At 56.0% G+C, this 18,208-nt stretch overlaps 6 protein-coding genes across 6 annotated transcripts; 3 read left to right on the top strand and 3 right to left on the bottom strand.

Moving 5' to 3' along the window:
- Window positions 1-605: 605 nt before the first annotated feature.
- BKA78DRAFT_299618 (uncharacterized protein) lies at window positions 606-2,078 on the bottom strand (the record flags this gene model as incomplete). Its single annotated transcript, XM_066887077.1, has 1 exon — window positions 606-2,078. One exon carries the CDS (start codon window positions 2,076-2,078, stop codon window positions 606-608), a length of 1,473 nt encoding a protein of 490 aa, XP_066740032.1.
- A 2,195-nt stretch (window positions 2,079-4,273) lies between these two features.
- On the bottom strand, window positions 4,274-4,720 carry BKA78DRAFT_325789 (uncharacterized protein). Its single transcript, XM_066889388.1, has one exon. It carries the CDS (start codon window positions 4,632-4,634, stop codon window positions 4,317-4,319), a length of 318 nt encoding a protein of 105 aa, XP_066740033.1. The 5' UTR covers window positions 4,635-4,720; the 3' UTR covers window positions 4,274-4,316.
- BKA78DRAFT_325791 (amino acid transporter) lies at window positions 4,705-6,872 on the top strand. The gene is made up of 5 exons (XM_066889389.1): window positions 4,705-5,276; window positions 5,329-5,486; window positions 5,536-5,782; window positions 5,835-6,193; window positions 6,249-6,872. Exons 1-5 carry the CDS (start codon window positions 5,084-5,086, stop codon window positions 6,675-6,677), a joined length of 1,386 nt encoding a protein of 461 aa, XP_066740034.1. The 5' UTR covers window positions 4,705-5,083; the 3' UTR covers window positions 6,678-6,872.
- Window positions 6,873-8,812: 1,940 nt separating this feature from the next.
- BKA78DRAFT_333740 (uncharacterized protein) lies at window positions 8,813-9,824 on the top strand (the record flags this gene model as incomplete). Its single annotated transcript, XM_066890126.1, has 3 exons — window positions 8,813-9,510; window positions 9,566-9,752; window positions 9,807-9,824. The coding sequence occupies 3 exons, from the start codon at window positions 8,813-8,815 to the stop codon at window positions 9,822-9,824; spliced, it is 903 nt and encodes a 300-aa protein (XP_066740035.1).
- Window positions 9,825-11,026: 1,202 nt separating this feature from the next.
- Window positions 11,027-12,717, top strand: BKA78DRAFT_333724 (major facilitator superfamily domain-containing protein; the record flags this gene model as incomplete). Its single annotated transcript, XM_066890122.1, has 5 exons — window positions 11,027-11,161; window positions 11,225-11,325; window positions 11,384-11,819; window positions 11,880-12,006; window positions 12,056-12,717. The coding sequence occupies 5 exons, from the start codon at window positions 11,027-11,029 to the stop codon at window positions 12,715-12,717; spliced, it is 1,461 nt and encodes a 486-aa protein (XP_066740036.1).
- A 2,888-nt stretch (window positions 12,718-15,605) lies between these two features.
- On the bottom strand, window positions 15,606-17,991 carry BKA78DRAFT_333725 (mitochondrial carrier domain-containing protein; the record flags this gene model as incomplete). The annotated part of the gene is made up of 7 exons (XM_066890123.1): window positions 15,606-15,683; window positions 15,752-16,134; window positions 16,205-16,293; window positions 16,915-17,118; window positions 17,164-17,300; window positions 17,348-17,623; window positions 17,674-17,991. 7 exons carry the CDS (start codon window positions 17,989-17,991, stop codon window positions 15,606-15,608), a joined length of 1,485 nt encoding a protein of 494 aa, XP_066740037.1.
- Window positions 17,992-18,208: the final 217 nt, after the last annotated feature.

Here is an 18,208-nt window from a genome sequence, read left to right on the forward strand (position 1 = left end):
AGGTTTCTGCTGCGTCAATGCCCCATCAGGCAAGCCGTTGCATCGTGTGTTCTGGCGGCATTCTAGTGTCTCAGGACGCTGCCCTCGCTCGTCGGTTGACGCAACTGGCACTACGACTTTACAGTTTGCTTACCTGTCCGGATGTGGGAGGACTGTGTTCCGTGTACGGAAGAGCGAGTGGAACGGATGGATGAGAAAGCTCGTTTGTGGTGGATTTGGTTCCAATTGCTGTGAGCTCCTCTTGTGACTTTGACAAGGCGCCGATTATGCAGTCCAAGAAACATTCCAAGCACACCGAGCTCCGCTTCAAAAAGGGAATCTGAAGTGTATGCATACCCTTCAAAAACGAGAGCTGTTCAGCAATGCGCAGTCACGCTGACCCTTTCATTAACATTCGCTTCCTCAACTTTGCTCTCAAATGCCTGGTCAAACTTCGCTGACCAAGTGCATCGACGAGACGACGATCGCGTTGCTCAAGAGTTTCTTTGAAACATGACGTCCAATGATTGAAAGATCAATAAATGTGGTATATAGCAAAGAAAACACTCCAAAGAATGCTATATTGTAAAAATTTCAGTCCAAAAATCCACCCATCAAAGCCGACCTTACTCTTTCTCGTCCACCCTCGCATAAATCATCAAGAATGCCACACAACTGGCCTTTGTCTGATTGTAACTCGCACATTCGGCGGCCGCCGCCGGCCAAATCTTCTCCCCCTCGCCCAAGCCCGGCCTCATCGCCCCCTTTTCGACCGCCTCCCTCGCCGCGGCTCCCATCTCGAGCAGGTCCTCGAAGACGTTGACGTGCTCGACCGGGCCGATCCCTAGAATCCAGTTTTCGAACACCTCCATGTCGCCCATGAAGGCCCGGGCACCGGGTGATTCAAGTTGGTTGGTGGATAGGCCGTCGTGCGGGTTGTAAAAGAATGCAGCGGCAAGGGCCGACAGCGTGGTGAAGAAGCAATCTGCGTCTCCGCTGCGGCCGTGGCGGCCGAGGGCTCCAAAGTGCGACTGCAGTCGAGAGTGGTTGTAGAGCTTTTCGTTGATGATGAAGGCCTTGGTCAGCCAGGCAGAAAAGGCAGCCATGAGCTCCGCCGTAGTGCGGCTCGTAGGGATGACATTCAAAACTTCTGGACTCGTCTGGCGAGGGAATTTGGTGGGTCCTAGACGGTCGGGAGATGGGCAGCGACGTTTTTGTGGGAGCTGTAGGGCCGGCTGAATTGAAATGCTACTGCCAGAGAAAACGGGACTCTCGGGGACGAGTAACTCGTGGCTGTTTGCATCCTGGTAGGGAGGAGGTGACGGAAACTTTTCAGGTCGCCCAGGGGCAAAGTCTTTGTCGAATATTGATGGTGGAAAGGATCCAGGAGTCGGCGGAGGTGGTGATGTGTTGTCGTATTGGGGAGGAGCAATTGGATTGAGCGAGAGGCCCAGATCGCATCTATCCCAGTCCATAAACTCTGCACCCTTCCCGTCGTACATCTCCGAAAAATTTAACGGAAAGTCCAGGAGAGAATCCGCCCTATCAAGATGCTGGCAAACCGTCTGGAGGCCAACCCGTGCGTAGTCGCTTGGTTTTATGTACAAGCTAAACTGTGGTGTTCGTGATAGAGATTGAAAGGCAAGTAGGATTTTCCGGGATGTAGAGGTACTTGGACGTAATCGAGTAGCCTTTGAGGTAGGCATGAGGACGTGGCCTAACGCTGCAAGATTGAACTGGGCGCAAAGCACATGGCCGCCATTGGAGAGACCGGCGTCATGGACCCTGGGTGCAATGGCACCAATGTCGGTTGTTCTGAGCTCTTCAAATCTTAGCGGTGGGCTATTCTGTGTACACAATGCCTTGAGGGGCAGCACGAGAAAAAGCTCCCTCCGCTCATCGCGACCAGATGCCCTGAAAGACACATTCATAGAAAAGCGAAGCAAAATCTGCCGCCCATCGAAACCAACTTTGAAGATGAATCCGGAATCGTTCTTATTGATGGGCGACAACGACCCGAGGCTCTGAACACCATCAACACTATCCTCCCACACAGCAAAAACTCGCTCGTTGATGAGATCAAAGAATCCACCGTTCATGATTGCGACACAGTAGGAGACAAGGAAAGCCAAATCCAACGCAAACCAAGCCAAGCGATAATGTCAATGAAATGAAAGTCCAAACCGAGCGTGAGGCACTATATCAGTATATACTTCTCCAATTCCAGGTTGCAACTCTTCTTTACCAAATCGCTGCGTTCGAAATCGGGAGCGAGGCAGCTTCGAGCGCCGTCACGGCTCGACACAGAGAACGGCGCCACACGGATAAGACCACTGAGGGTAGCTACCGCAATGGAAGCCAAACCGCTTCAATAGAATCCGGGGGCAGTTCCAAGTGTCGCGTCGAGACGCGTTTCCGACCGTGGCAACGAACCGGACCGCCGCGGAAATCTCTGGGGGTAGTCAAGGGCGAAACGAGCTTCACTGCCGCAGAGGCACGTCAAGGAGTAATCCAAGACCTTAAAGGTCGATGACCGACTGCCGTTGAGTGCCTTTGGGAGTAGCTTGTGCCAGCGCCAGACCAAACCGCGTCAGAGGACCACGGGGTAGTTCGATGGCCAAGGTCGAAGTGGAACGCGATCGGAAAAGGAGCGACGCGGAGAGGTTGAGATGGGTCGCAGCAGATGGGGGAGCGATGGAGGCGATGGAATAGGGGAGAGTGCGATGGTGTTGTGTAGGCGATGTTGGCGGAGAGGAGGTTGGGAGATGACTCGACAAGTCCTGGCGCTGGCGCCAAGAAACTCTGCTGAGTCATCGCTAGCGTCGAACTAGCGCACGACGGCACGACACCAGACCTCGCTTGTCAACCACCACACGCGGAACCCCAACACCATTCTACGTACCGCTTTGCGCATCTCTAATGCTCGCCCTCTTCCGTCTTTCTGAGATGCAGTTGGAACAAACTGTTTGGAATCAATCATACTAAGTTCTTGCAACTGAGCGACTCGTCCCGCGCTCGCGCTTTCGAAATTTGTAAGCGGATGATTACTCTCGCTTCAAGTCTTCGCTTGATAAGTACACCACAAAAAGCGTTTGTCCTTGATCAATCTACGTTATCAGTAACTCGGTGAACACGGACATGCTTGGTATTTTGACGGAGCTCCCCGAAAACCTTGCTCGGCTGCTACCGGAGGCTTGAATCAAACACTTGAAGTCGCCAAGAAAAAAAAAGCCCAAAGCGCAATCAAGACAAAAAACCCATGGTCGCCAGTGCGTATCTGATGCTTCATCGTCCCCGGACCATCCATGATAATGAGCCTGGGGAGTAATAGCGTTACGGACAAGATAAGAGATAACATGTTTCACATTATAATCCACTCCAGCCCATCTTATTTCATGCGGCGCAGCCAGTCTTTGACGCGGCTTCAAACCAAGTTCGTGATGATGGCACAATCAGCCTTTTGTCGTTGCATCTCAACGCAACCTCTCCTTCGAGTTGCTCTCGGTGGCCGGAATGTGCAAGGTCCGACGAGATGTGGCCCCGCCCTCATATTGACCTGCAACAATTCCCCAACCCCGCACGGTTGAAGCAGCAAACAGTGGACACGCTTTCCTTCTCAAGCCGGAGATCAAGCCGAATTCCCTGCAGACAGTCGATCACCGCCCCAATATAATGGTCGATCCGTACGACAGACTCGCGTCAAGGACACGAACTGAGCCAAAGGGGAAAGTCTTCATTCTGGCTGACGCGACTCCTTGTCAGTGAATGTTGTGGACTCAAGGAGTGCAAGAGCGCCGGCGTTATGCTGGCAGGATGACGGACATCGGAGTTTGGATTCCCACGGACAAACGACTGCGACTGGTCCGTTCCAGAACGGTGCCGATGGCCAACGCTCAGTAACCGAGTACCATGGGCCGACATTGTCCCTTTTGGACCTTTTGTTTCCTTGGTTCCAGACTGTCAGTTGAAAACGAAACCCGTTGGGGCTTAGGTCTCCCGCTGCCAAAGGTACACCATCGTGGACTCCCTGTCAAGAAACTGCTCCAGAACGTCAATCACCCTTGGATCCCCTCGGATTTAGTCTGTGGAGAGGTTCGGTGGAGAAGACGTCGGCCCTGGGGAAGCCGCTCAACATTGACCGGGAATCTCCCGGAGTAGTGGCCTCATGTTTTGCATCCCACATCGCGCAAGGCCCTTGGACCCCAAAGAGAACAGATGAGCAGTTGACGTCGGCGTCTCTCAAAGGGGCAATGGGTGGCCTAGTCGGGCGGAGGGCAAAGAGCAGAGGCCAGATGCCGAATGCGCACCCGAACACCGTCAACTCCCACGTGAGAGGATCAACACGGGCTTTTGAGGCTCGCCGGAGGCGTCACGAGCGCAGATACCCTCCGCGAAGGCGTTAGCCATCTCAGTCCAAGTCGGCAGCATCCGGAACAACACGGGCGGTGACGGTATCGGACCCGAATTCGGGCCCTCCCGCACGGCTTCGGACCGACAAAAGGAACAGGAAAAGCGCCTCGCAGCCCTACGACCACCTCTGATGCGCCACCAAGAGCCAACATTGACTTTACAGCGACCCCCTCTCGCATCACCATGTGTTGAAGGGACCCTGAAAGCAGTGTCTTGCTGGTTTCCCCAGTTCTTGCGCGCATCATGAGATCTTTTGAGATAGCCGTCCCATTAGCGTGGCAATGGGCTCCTAAATGGTGGGTCTGCGCCGTTGAACCTTGCTTTCTTTTACATAACCCAACCGAGCTCAACCAGGGAACCAGCAGAATTCTCACGCAGAGGCCAGTTCTCTACCGGCGCCTTCCCCCAACCAGCTCGAGCTCGATTACGTCTGAAAGATAGCATCACCCAGATAATTAGCCAATTCTGTGGGCAAAACCATCACGGCGGGCCTTTGACGCCCTCCACATTTAACGCCAACTTCCCAGCTGCGAGTACCCCAACTTTACTCACTTTTTCTACCTCTCGAACACGTGTCTGTGGTGTCTTCTGTGGGGCCGGCACTAGTAAGCCCTAGTCGCTTCTCCAGCAGCTCAAAATCCTTGATCCTCTCCTCTCCAACCCCGAAAACGAACAACCAAGAACCGTTGGCAAGATGGAAGCCCCCGCGAAAATTCAGCACCCGGACGACATTACCAAGGAGAAGGACTCGTCCTTCACTCCCGAAACCGACAGCGAAGCGGCGCCCACTTTCAAAGTTGAGGGCGATGTCTCTGGCGACGTTTTTGGTGACGAGGAGAGCGCCGAGGTCAAGTACAAGACCATGGCTTGGTGGCAGGCCGGCATGGGTAGGTTACGAGATACCATGGTGCCAAGTCCTTCATTCGCTGACTTTGGCAGTCATGATTGCCGAGAACATCTCGCTGGGGATTCTCTCGCTTCCGGCCGTCATGGCCAAGATTGGTCTTGGTCCGGGTCTCATCGTTTTGCTGTGCCTCTGCGTCATTACCACCTACTCTGGTTACCTCTACTACGTTTTCAAGATGAAGTTTCCCTTTGTAAGTCTTGGCGGTGTTTTCTCGCGGAGCCGTGGCTGACTTGAGACAGATCAACAACGTTGCAGACGTTGGCGGCGTTCTCTGGGGCCCATGGGGTCAGGAGCTCGTCGGTCTTGCGTACAACATCTTCAACATCTTCTGTATGGCCAGTCACGTTCTCACGTTCATGATTTGCTTCAACGTCATTACCGAGCACGGAACCTGCACCCTCGTTTGGGGAGTCATTGCGGTCATCGTCTTCTTCCTGGTTCTTATTCCCAGGACTTTGAAGAACGTTTCGTACCTGTCCATCGTCTGTAAGTTGACATCGCGTCCCAAAGTTGAACGAATTCTGACCGCCACCCGCAGCCGCACTTAGCATCCTCTGCGCCGTCATCATCACCATGATTGCCCTTGGCATCTCCCCCAAGGATGGCGCCCACATCACTGGATTCATGAAGACTACGTTCCCGGCCGGCATGCTCGAGACTACCAACGTCGTCTTTGCCTTTGCGTGCCACAACTCCTTCCCTGCCTTGATTTCGGAGCTCAAGGACCCCAGGGATTTCCCCAAATCCCTCGCCCTGCTGCAGATTGTCAACACCATTCTGTACGTCATTGTGGCTGTCGTAGTCTACCGCTACGCCGGTATCGACGTCAGCAGCCCTGCGCTCGGTAGCACCGGCCACCTCGTCCGCAAGATTTCCTACGGCATTGCCATTCCCACGGTACGCTTGTCCCAAACCTCAAAACTTTTGGTGCGGCCAAACTAACAGCCTGTAGATCATCATCGCTGGTGTCATTTTCGGCCACTTGTCGTGCAAGTCGTTCTACCTGCGCATCTTCAAGGGCACCAAGTACCTGGGCTCGCGCGGCTTCGTCGCCACGGCCTCGTGGCTCGGCATTGACGCGGCCATCTGCGTCGTCTCGTTCATCATCGCGGCCTCGATCCCCAACTTCAGCAACCTGCTCGGCTTCGTCTCGTCGCTCTTTGCGTCCTTCTTCAGCTACGCTCTCGGCGGCCTCATGTGGATGCACGTGTACAAGGGCGAGTGGTTCAAGGGCGGCCGCAACATTGCCTCGTTCGTCGCCTCCAGCTTTCTCATCCTCATCGGCTGCGCCATCTGCGGTCTCGGTCTCTACGCCTCGGGCAAGGCCATGCACGACCAGTCTGGCGGCTCGAGCTGGAGCTGCGCCGACAACTCGACCTAGATGTTGCCGTTGTTGCTTCTGGGCGTCTGCGTTGGTGATGCGGAGTTGTTTTGGTGTTTTTCTCTTTTAACGAATCCGGAGAAAAAGGGGCAGGCGCTATTTTGTAATGATTTTTATTGCACCAACCCTGGGGGCTATACTGGTTATATACCCGACAAGACCTTTTTAACGAATGTAGATGAAATATGAACTCCAAAAGTTCCTGCATCTGTTGCCTTTATATGCTTGCACGTAACGCGCGTCCTGGGACTTGGAGCCATGGATTCCTCGTTGACCATTACTGACGACTTTGTCACGGTTATTTCGTGCTTGGTGTCCGTTGTGCACTTGTCCAATAGTGGTGACTGTGATCTAGCTGGTTTTGCTGCTGGCGCAATGTACGGGCTGTTAGCGGGACGAGCCGTCCATGCTAGCGTTGTTGCTATTACGAGGTGTTTTGGGTAGCTTGCCTCTGGAGCGCGCGTCATCTCTCCTGTCTTCCTCATCTCTGTCTGCCAATCTGGTTTTGGACATAAAGACGAGGAGCTGACTGATGTCTGCACGTTGCCTTGGGGTGGTTGTTGGACTCAGATCCAACGACACTGTGCTGCAAAACATGTCTTCAAGCTTATCGAAAGCAGTCATGGTGACTGTTTGCACCTCCACATCAAAGACTTCACGTGCCCTGCCACCTAGGTACGGGTAGCTTTCCTCGACTCCCCTTGCTCACCTAACTACGCAACCTGCACGCCACAACACCAGCACTGTTTCATTTACGTACTCGAGTCTTCTGCCCGCACACCTTGCTGCATACCGCCGATTCGTGATCCATTTCCCGACGACCTGACGAGTCGGTTTTTGTCTTCTGGGCTTGCTCAATTACTCACAAATGCCCCGCCATGATGTTGACCTCGAGGCACGACCGCTGCTATGCGGCCACCAAGGATTTTGCGCTTTTGGTCTGGCGTGCCGGTTTCTCCCATTTTTATTTCTTCATCATGAGTCGGGACGGATCGTGCAGCAGACAGGGGCAAAAAAAAAAAAAAAAATTGTGACTGATGGCCAGCCGACGGGATCCAGGCGTGTGAAGTCGTGGGATCAGTCCACCTCAAGACACCCTCACTCGGCAGAGAGAATTTTGCCACCGCGCACCCGACGACCAAGTCCGCGGTGCGAAGAGGGGCCGGCCATCCGTCCAAGGCGGAGCTCGCTCTCGCACAGTCGTCGGTCGTGGTGTTTGCAGTTTGTCAGAGCAAGACGATCCGATCCGCACTGAAGCAAAAAAGACGGTGGTTGTGATGTCGTGAGTGACGTCGGCGCGGTGCGGCTGTGGTTGCCCAAACGGAGACTTGGCCGAGGGCCCGCAATCGAAGGCAAGGCGAGTCGAAGCTCCCGTCCCGTTTGTTCACCCTGTCAACAACCAAACCATCTCAACACCATGGGCAAGTCACGGCAGCTACGAGTACGCAACCAGTGGCCGTGGGTTTCTCGATGTTTGACATGCCGTCCGCGCCTCCGCCGCGCCTCTCTCAATAGACACAATACGCGAGATGGCGCTGCCAGATGCTGCTAGCCGCCACGCCCATCTCATCTGCGGGACCCTTTCTTCTTCGCGCGCGTCGTCATTCGCCGAAGCTCTCCTGGCTTTCCGCATCCCTCGACCTCTCTTCCCGCGGCCGTGGGCTCTGCGTGTCTAGACGGAGCACTGGAGCGATGGCGCTTCGGCTCGCGGCATTCGGTGGTGGCTCGTCGCTACTGGCTGGCTGAAAACACCAGCCTCGCATTCAAGTCCTATTCTTTTTTTCTTCAGCTTGTCTCTGCGCCAGTCTTGGAAATCAAGCGTTCAATATCGCCAAGTCGCTCCTCCATTTGCATTTCTATTGGCTCTCCTGCCGCCGTCGCTTCGTGCTATCATTGCTGTTTGGAATATAAACAGAATCCAGGGTCACAACCGGTTTTGCGTGCCTGGCAGATTTTCCGAATTCGTCCTCTCCCCCAAGCTGACGTGCAGAAGCCTCCGGACGAACCAGCGCGTGCGACGTCATAGGCGCCCTTCACCCTGAGATTCCATTATTGAATGATTATCCGCAATTGACACCAGGAAACCACCCTCGCGGTCCACATTTTGGAGTCCCTTCCTCTCCCTTCTCCACAAAATGCACCGTCTCCACGTCGTCGCGCTCGCGGCAGTTCTGGCATTCGGATCAGCATCGGCGACGCGGTCTTCGAAGCGCGGCCTCGTCTACGTCCCGTCGACAAAGCACCCAGACGACGGCGAAATCTTTGTCGAAAACGGCTCGGATCTGACGTGGTACTACAACTATGGCTACGCCGAGACGGACCTGTACGACAACTCGTCGTTGAACTTTGTGCCCATGCTCTGGGGAGCGACGGACGACGACACTTCGACGACGTTCCTGGACGCGGTGGAAAAGCTGATTGACAATGGCCGCAACATTACGCACGTGCTCGCGTTCAACGAGCCCGACGGAGACCACGCGACGGGCGGCAGCAACGTGCCGGCAGATTTAGCGGCCAGTACGTGGAAGCGACAGATTGAGCCGCTGCGCAAGAAGGGGGTCAAAGTGGGCGCGCCGGCTGTGACGAGCGCACCAACGGGCTTCACCTGGCTGCAAAACTTCTTTACTCAGTGTGCCGGCGACTGCCACCCTGACTTCATTCCTGTGCACTACTACGGCAATTTCGAGGGCCTGGCGAGCCATCTTGGCCAGGTCATGGCAACGTACCCAAATATGTCCGAGGTGTGGGTGACGGAGTTTGCGTTGGCGGACCAGAACCTCAAATCGACGCAGACGTTCTTCAATCAGAGCATCGAGTACCTGGATAGATTGGCGTGAGTACATGGTGGTTTTGACGTAGCTTGGCATTAGACACTGACGCCAGTCTAGCAACATCACGCGGTACTCATACTTTGGGTCTTTTCGCAGCGACGTCAGCAATGTCGGCCCGAACGTCGCCATGTTGAATCAAAAGGGCAAGCTGACGGACATTGGAAGTTGGTATCTCGGGGGCAGTGCGACAAATGTCAAGCCCAAGGGCGCGGCTGGGCGCATTGGCATGTTTGATGGCTGGACGGTCGTTGTCGTATTGGCCGGCCTGTTTCACGCCGGTCTGTTTATGATGTGTTAGCTGATCGGTGAGCTGTGATATTGAGCAAGCGACTGGCGTGAAGAGATAAAGTTCCTGCTGATATCACAATGTTGTAGAGGCTCCGGAGTTTGGGTCGTCGCTTAATCTCATGTACAGCTCCTCTATGTATAGCTGTATGTATTAACGTCTGCGGCACGTTTTCCACCAACAGTCTATGCTGGTCCAAATTCAACAGATCAAGGTCACACACAATTCGCTCGGTTCTCGCACGTAGCATGGCCCGCTCCGCATGAAGTCTCGACAAGCTTCAAACTTTTTCCTCATCAAGCATGTCACGGCGGGCCCTATGAATGCAGCGAAGATTCGACCCGGATTCGACTGCGAGTCATCGTCTCCTTGGCTGCTCTAGCCCATACGGCGCGGATACGAGCGGGCGAGCCTTTGCAAAAGAAAACGCCCCGAAGGTCAATCTCTTGCGCAAGTCAGGCAAGCCCGAAGTTCGGTGCAGCTCGACCGACGCGTCCAATCACGCCCGCGGCCCTCTCAGCTTCCCCATGGGGTATGGGGTAGGGGCGTAACAAGGTTACGGCAACCCCGCATGCAGCCAAGGCCCCGCTCGCGACCGCATCGCAATGATGCGCCGGAGGAATTCGTCAAATCGAGCACTCAGACGAGCGCTGGACGGGCGTGGTCGCTGGAGATGTGCGCTGCTGCTGCCACTTGAGCATGTCGGACGGACGGGAGCGCGATGCAGTTGGCCAGGCGCTTCAGGAAGCTGTCGACGCTGGCCAGCCGCGCGCGCAGAATGACGCTCAAATCCGATGAGCGTCTTGGCGCCGTCGACATGCTCGTCCTGGCGATTTGCTTCTCTCATCCGTCCGGGTGGAGGAGAGGAGTGGTGGCAACAAATGACCAAACGGCCGACTAATGCGGCTATTGTCTATTGCCTTGAATCGCGGGGTAGCATCCAGCAGCAGCCAGCAGCCGCCGCGGCGCCGCAGTCAGTCGCGGCGAAAGAGAAAATAAAAAAGAGTGGGAACAAATCAGGCCCCTGGCGCCAACGACCGGTAGGCACATCCATTGCATCTAGTTGCAGGTGGGTGGTTCCGTGCGTCTGGCTGTCTGCCTCTTCCCTGCGCGCCGCCGCTCTATATCATCCCGGGGCCTGGCCCTTTTGGCTAGCACTGGTGGTCAAGGTCATGCTGTTGACGGTTGTCTGTGTGGCCGATACACGACGCTTCCACTAAACACCATCAACCATGGGTTTCAAGGCGATTGTGCGAAGGAGGACCGCCCTCAAGGCTGGCAACGACACGCCAACCCGGGCCTCTGAGCTTACGGTCCGGGAGTCGTTGATGCCGCTGTTCCTTGTCACGATTCTCTACTTTTTGTGGGTACGTTTGGCGCAAGTCATATTTCTCTTGGATAACGGAAATTCTGACGGGAGACTACCCCAGGGCTTTGCGTACGGCCTCCTCGACACGCTCAACAAGCACTTTCAGAACCAACTCCACATTACTCGGGCCAGGTCTTCCGGCTTGCAAGGTGCTTATTTCGGGTGAGTCAATAATCAGCATTGCTCTTGCTCTCTCGTCCGTTTTCTGATTGTCATGCAGTGCATACCCCCTGGCTTCACTGGGTTTCGCCAACTACACGCTCCGGCGCTATGGCTACAAGGCCACGTTCATGCTGGGCCTGATTCTGTACGGCATCGGGGCTCTCTGCATGTGGCCGGCCGGGCTCAACAAGTCGTTTGGCGGCTTCTGCGGCGCAACCGTCGTTATTGGCAGCGGGCTGGGCTCTCTCGAGACGGCCGCCAACCCCTTCATGGCCGTCTGCGGTCCGCCCAAGTACGCCGAGCTGCGCATCAACCTGGCGCAAGCCGTGCAAGCCGTTGGTACCGTCGTAGGCCCTGTGTTGGGCGCTCATGTCTTCTTCAAGAATACCGGCAACGATGAAAACAGCTTGAAGAGCGTCCAGTGGGTGTATCTGGCCATTGGCGTTTTCGTCTTTGCCCTTGCCGGTGTTTTTTATATTGCCCAGATCCCAGAGGTAAAGCATGCCAAATAGTACGCCGCGTGGTGATGAGTAAAGGCTGACACTTTCAAAAAGGTGACCGATGCTGATATGGCCTTACAAGCTGAAGAAACTCATGCTGGGACGAACGACGAGCCGTTTCGAAAGCAGTACAAGCTGTTCCACGCAGCGGCGGCGCAGTGGTGCTATACGGGTGCTCAGGGTGCGTGTGCCCCCTCTCCTAAAACTACACCATGCTAACCCCCCAACAGTAGCAATCGCCACCTACTTCATCAACTACGTGACGGAAACACGACCGGGCACATCCAACAGCACGGCGGCCAACTTCCTCGCCGTGGCGCAGGGCTGCTTCGCCATCGGGCGGTTCAGCGGGTCGGTGCTGATGCGCTTCGTGCGGCCGCGCATCGTCTTCCTGGCGTACCTGACGGGCGTCGTGGCCTTCAACGCCGCCGCCATCGACACGGTCGGCAACACGGGCCTGGCCATGCTCAACCTGACCCTCTTCTTCGAGTCCGTCTGCTTCCCGACCATCGTCGCCCTGGGCATCCGCGGCCTCGGCCGCCACACCAAGCGCGGCGCCGGCCTCATCATTGCCGGAGTCAGCGGCGGCGCTGCCGTCCCCGCTATGCTGGGCGCTGTTGCGGATAATAAGAATGATACCGGCTTTGCCATGGTCGTCCCGACGTGCTTCATGATTGCCAGTTGGAGCTACGCCATTTGCGTCAACTACGTCCCCGCGTACCGCGACGTGGCGGACAAGATTGGCGAGAGTAGCATCGGGCTCGACGGCGAGGGCGGAGCCGTCAAGGCGAAGGCGCTGGGTGGCGGTGGCGGGGACGAGGAGAGCGGGTTGGGCAAGATGGAGGAGGAGAGGGTTGAGGTTGTGGGTGTGGATTCGGCGGGGAGCAAGTAATGTGGTGGTGCAGTGGTTTGGTGCATGTGTATTTTGTTGGATGTGATTCGACTATTGTTCGGATGGGTGGACTGGACCACCGGCAGACAGATGTGGGCGTTTTGTTCCCCTCCCGTCGTTTTTGGAGAGAGATGGATATATGGGTGTACGAACTGACTTGTTGACTGATTGAAACTTGTCGACGATCGATGAGAGCCACGTAGTGTATGACTGAAACGAATCAAGAAATGGCAAGCGCCGCTCTCAATCGGAGCGACGACGGGTAGAAGAGTCTCTGTCCACTCATCTGTTCATCCGTACATCTATGTGTGAGGTCTCTCTCCAAAATGTTTCACGGCGCTTTCATTGCCCTCTCATCCTTTTCCCGATCCCCAATCCCGTCCATCCGCTTGCTGTGATTCATACACCACGCTTAAGCACACACATGTATCTCAGACGCCGAGGGCGGACTAAGCACTTGTCACTGTGTATCTTCCCATCTTGCTGCTTCGAGCCTGCCTCCCGTCTCTCTCCTGCCTTCCATTTCTTTCTCTTCTAATTCCAAACGCGCCAACACTTCATCAACTCAGCGCCTCCATCACTCCGGACTCCCCCTTTCCACTCCCGTTCCGTCCTATTGAGCAGTCTCTTTCAACTCACGTACCCACACTCACCCATTGCCATCGCATCGCGTCGCCCAACCAAGACGTTTACCTCCCTGACTCCTCACTTCAAACAGAACAGTCGGTCAGCCCTATGGACCGCAGCAGAGCATCCCAGTCCTCAAACCATGGAAGTGCACCCGCACCAGCCGCACGCTGCCGGAAGGGGAAATCGCTTGATCCCGGCCCGCTTCGCGTCAATGGCGGCCGAGTGCGTGTGTGATGTGGAGGATGACGGGTGGACGGATGGATGGATGGATGGAGGGATGGAGGGAGAGGGATGGGTGCGTGGGTGGTCATGGTGCGATTGGCAGGGGCAATTGGTGACGGGTGACTGGTGACTTGCAACTGGCGACTGGCAACTGGCAACTTGCAACTTGCAACTTGCAACTTGCAACTCGCAGCTCGTAACAACGACCAGTTTCCACTCCAAACGGGCGAGCCGCTCGCCCAGCCGCTGCTCGTCCCTTGGTGTACCTCGTCCTCTCAAAACATCCACAGAGAGGGAGAATCAAGAAGGGAAGACGGGAGCGCATTGAGAGTCGATGACTTTCTGTGGCCATGCATGCTTTAGGGATGGACGTCGAATCAATGCCGCCGCTCTCGCCAGACGTAAAAGGGGATGATGATTGCGTTTTGACCCCGTGGGAGGCAATGTGGAAGAACATGATGCTCGAGATCTCTTCTCTTGTGGTTTGTCTTACTCTTTGCCCTTGTTTACTCACGCACATTCTCTCCTTCCTCCTTTCTCCTTTCTCGCTTCTCTTCTCTCTTCTCTGCACCCCAATCCACGCCCGCCGCTCGCTCGCTTGCTCCGCAGCGACGACAAACCGCACCCACCCATAACTAACAAAGCCAGCCAGCTCTCCATCTACATCTAGGCGAATGACTATGTACCCCACAAGCCCACTGCTCAGTCAGTCACTCACTCACCCCTACCTAGCCCACACGCCGCGCTGCCCCCCTGCACACTTCTCGCTGGCGACAGCGCCAAACATGTCTCGATCCAACTATCCATCCATCCACCGCGACGCCCAGCAGCAACAACAGCAGCTCCATCAAGGAAGACAGACAGAGCAACCGACAGTTCTTGCCGCAGACGCGGACGAGCGCTGCCTGACCGACGCACATGCCAGGCTCAAAGCCTGCCAACCTCGCAGCGAGCAGAGCAGACGGCAAGGAGGGCGGCAACGATGCGTGCAGAAGATGGAGGGGTGAAGTGAGCACTGTAATGGAGATGAGATGGCGGATATACCTGATCTAGAGGGATTTGGGGTTGGGATGGGGAGTTTGAGAAGTGGTGGATGGGATTGAGTGATGTGAGATGGATAGACATGGCAGACTTGGGGGGTATCGATGGATGGAGAGGGTGCGTGGTGCGTGCGTGCATGCGGCTCTTTCGTCATTCTCCCATCTTGTTTGTAGGGTCCCCTTCTTCAAGTGCTGTATGCACTACTCCTACCAAAGTCGGACAGAACCGTCAGACGCAAAGTCCAGATCATTTGGAGTCCATGAATAGGCCGTTCCCACTTGCTTGCCTACAGACACAGACCGGACGTGGCGAGCAGACGAGGCGGCCGGAGGTAGGAGGGAGGAGAGAGAGAGAGAGACGAGAAAGAGACAAGCTAGAAGAAAGAAGCGAGCGGCCTGTTGATGTCCAAGGTGCGGCGTTGGGATATGAGATATGTAGGACACCTGCGGGTGGCTTGTCGGTTTGTTCGCAGGGCACATTTGGGCAAGGCGTGCGTGCCGCGAGGGTAGAATGGTACGATGGAGGATGGCGATGTGGGAGTTGGAGTTGCCGGTGAACCTGTTGGAGGGCTGCAGTCGGTCAGTCAGTCGGTTTTACCTACTTCTTCATCCACGAATGGCTGTTAGTATCAATCCAGCACGCACACGACTAGCAGTGGCAGCGGGACCCGTGGTTTTGTGGCGAAGTCGCGTGGACATGATCATTGTTTTTTAATTCCCCTGGTAACCGAAAAGGAAACTCTGCATTTCGCCGGCCAGCAAAAAGAAAAGGGAGCCCTTGTCCATGCACGCACAATCGCCACGTTGTTGTCGTTGCCATTTGATCTCTCTTGAAAAAAGCTCCCCACCGCTGCAGGCCTGATATCACCACTGCCGCATGCAAACGCCACCACCACCGCAGTGGCGGCAGCCGTAGCAGCAGCAAATGTCGACGACCGCTGCAACCATCCCCACAAGTCGTAACCGTAACAACACTCGCGTCGGAATGCTGCCCGCTTACACCTTGAAACCCCTGCTCCTTCTGCGGCCACGGGCACGCTCGAACTTCCTGCCCTTGGACTCGACGTAGGGCTTCTGTGGGGGTGTGTCAGCAGCCATCTCGAAAACTCGCCCAAAACCTTTCCAAATTGTGTCGGTCGTACCTTGTGGGAGTGGGGACCAAAGCCAAAGTGCTTGACGGCCTCACGGGCGTTCTTGGGGCCGCGGAGGAGGAGGGTGTTGGCGCCGGTGGGGGCACGGAGGGCCAGCTCGTCGAGGGTCAGGCACTCGCCGCCGGCAGCAGTGATGCGGGCGCGGGCGGTGGCGGTGAAGCGCAGAGCGGCGATGGACAGCTTGGGGACCTCGAGCAGGCGGTTGTCGTCGGTGACGGTGCCGACAATGACGATGGTCTTGCCCTCGTGGGCCTTGCCAGAGTGCTTGTTGGCAGCCGTTGCGACGATGCGGGAGATGGACATGGGCGGGCGGTTGATGCGCGACATGAACAGACGGCGGAGGACCACCTTGTTGAAGTCCGAATCCGTGCGGCCTGTTTGTGTGGTCAGAATTGGCCCTGGGCTCGTGTGGGTTTCGCGGTTGGCGCCTTCGAGGCTACGTACGGGCAAGGAAACGGTACAGCTTCACCAGGAGCTTAACGTAGACGTTGTCGCTCTTGGGAGCCTTGCGGTGGGTGCTCCGCACATGGTGCCTGTCGAGATCGATACCTGGAGGGCGTCAGCCGTGGTTCAGCAGCTCAGCGCGCCCGGCGCAGCCGTGAGAGAGCGGAGATGGCGACGAGACTGCCATCAAAGCAAAGAAGGGCGAGAGATCACGTACCCATTGTGGCGGCGAGTGTTGTCGATTGTCGTCGGTTGGGGTCGTCTCGTCGGAGTTGGTGTTGCGAGGACAGTGGGAATTTTGCAAGTATGGGACCTGGTCCGAGCGCGTGCGGTCCTTCCTCGCTTAGCGCCCGATCTTGGCAGCCACCCACAGCGCTCTCACCACCATTACACTGCAACAACGTCGAATTCAAACCTGTATGAGCATTTCTTATTTTGTCGCTCTATCCGCGGCATCTTTCTGCCTGCCTCCAAAACGCCCGCTATCTGTGATCCCAGATGCAAAGACCTCTGCACGCCAGTCCTCCACTATACATCCACGCCCAATCCGGTGCCCAAACCTATTCACTCTAAATTTCTACGCTGGTAAACATGTACCGCGGCCTGCCTCTGCCATTGGCAAAAGGCTGCAAATGTGAAGAAAGTGCAAGCGCTCTCTGAAATCAGTGCTTTTGGCGGCATTGTCCGATTTTCAAGGCGTCTTCATGGACAGAATAAAATCTCTCGTCAACTCGAAGCTGAGCCAGCTGCTTGCCATGCTCGGAGCGACTTTGAGAAGATTGGGCGCGATGCCCTTGTAAAGCCCTCGCCAGCCTTCTTGGCTGACAATGGTCTTGAGAGCATCCCAAATCGACTTGTACTGGTAGCCCATGCCACTCATGGTGTTGATTTGGAATCTGCGGCGGAGCACATCGCTGCGACAGTCAGCGGGAGTCGGAGTGACCAAGTAGAACACTCACAAAGGATAGGTGCAAGTCTGGGCGACGGCGCCAGATACTGCACCGGCCGCTAGTTTTCCAAAGACACCCGGATCTTTTTGGCCTTCGGGCGTAAAGAAACCGCGCATCGTTTCGTAAACCATGAAATTCAGCCCCACCTGGATTATATCAGCCACCCGTAGAGCGCAATGGCTACCAGACTCACATATGGCGCAACGCCAGCGACTGTGGGTATTATTCCACGGTAGAGAGCCATGAATCCGCCCTCATTTTTGTACATGGACGCCATCAGTTCCCACATGCCGGGGAGCTGTTTGCTGGCGTCCTTGGCGAGCCCGGCGAATGAGGCGGATTGGATTGATAAGCGTGTGCGGACAATGTCGAGAGGATAGGTGCAGGTGACGGAGGTGATGCCAGCCAAACCGCCGCAAACCAGACGCTGTTGTGGGTTTAGAGGAGCTCCAGGGGTACTTTCGAAAAACTTGTTGGGTCAGCCAAGAAAAATGGTGAAGCATGACAGCCTCTACTCACCCGCTTGTAAAAGTTGAATGCGCCAAACTGAATGGCCGAGTATGGCACAATGCGGATGCAGTTTGTGCCATTCCCGGCCATGAAGCCTCTCCAGCCCTCTTCACGCCACATTTTGCCCAGCGCCCTGCCTATCGTCATTTGATATTCGTTCCTCCCGTGGCTCTGCACCTGGTACAGAATCTTGAGACGTTCGAGCGGCGACACGACGGTTCTCGACACGGCACCGGCCACACCGCCGGCGATAAAGGAGGCGATAACTGGGTGTGCCAGGGTGTCGCGCAGGCGGACGAGGCCCGTCTGCGGCGTTGTCGAAGACATGTTCGACGGCTGGTGTGGGATGAGTGAAAAAGGTCGGGTCGTGGGCGACTCAGAGGCCCCTCACCTTGCTGCTGGGCTCAGTTGTGGCCGGCGAGTTTGACATTTGCGGCGGCGCGGCTCAGAGGCGCAAACTCTGGCGGCGCACGATGCTTCGCCTGCTGGGCCTGCAGCAACACAAAGAGAGGACCTCGTAGCGCGACCAGGATTGCGGCTGGGA

Source organism: Phyllosticta capitalensis (genome assembly GCF_038381095.1).
Source record: "Phyllosticta capitalensis strain CBS 128856 chromosome Unknown BKA78scaffold_11, whole genome shotgun sequence".
In the NCBI taxonomy this organism is placed as follows: Eukaryota; Fungi; Ascomycota; class Dothideomycetes; order Botryosphaeriales; family Phyllostictaceae; genus Phyllosticta; species Phyllosticta capitalensis.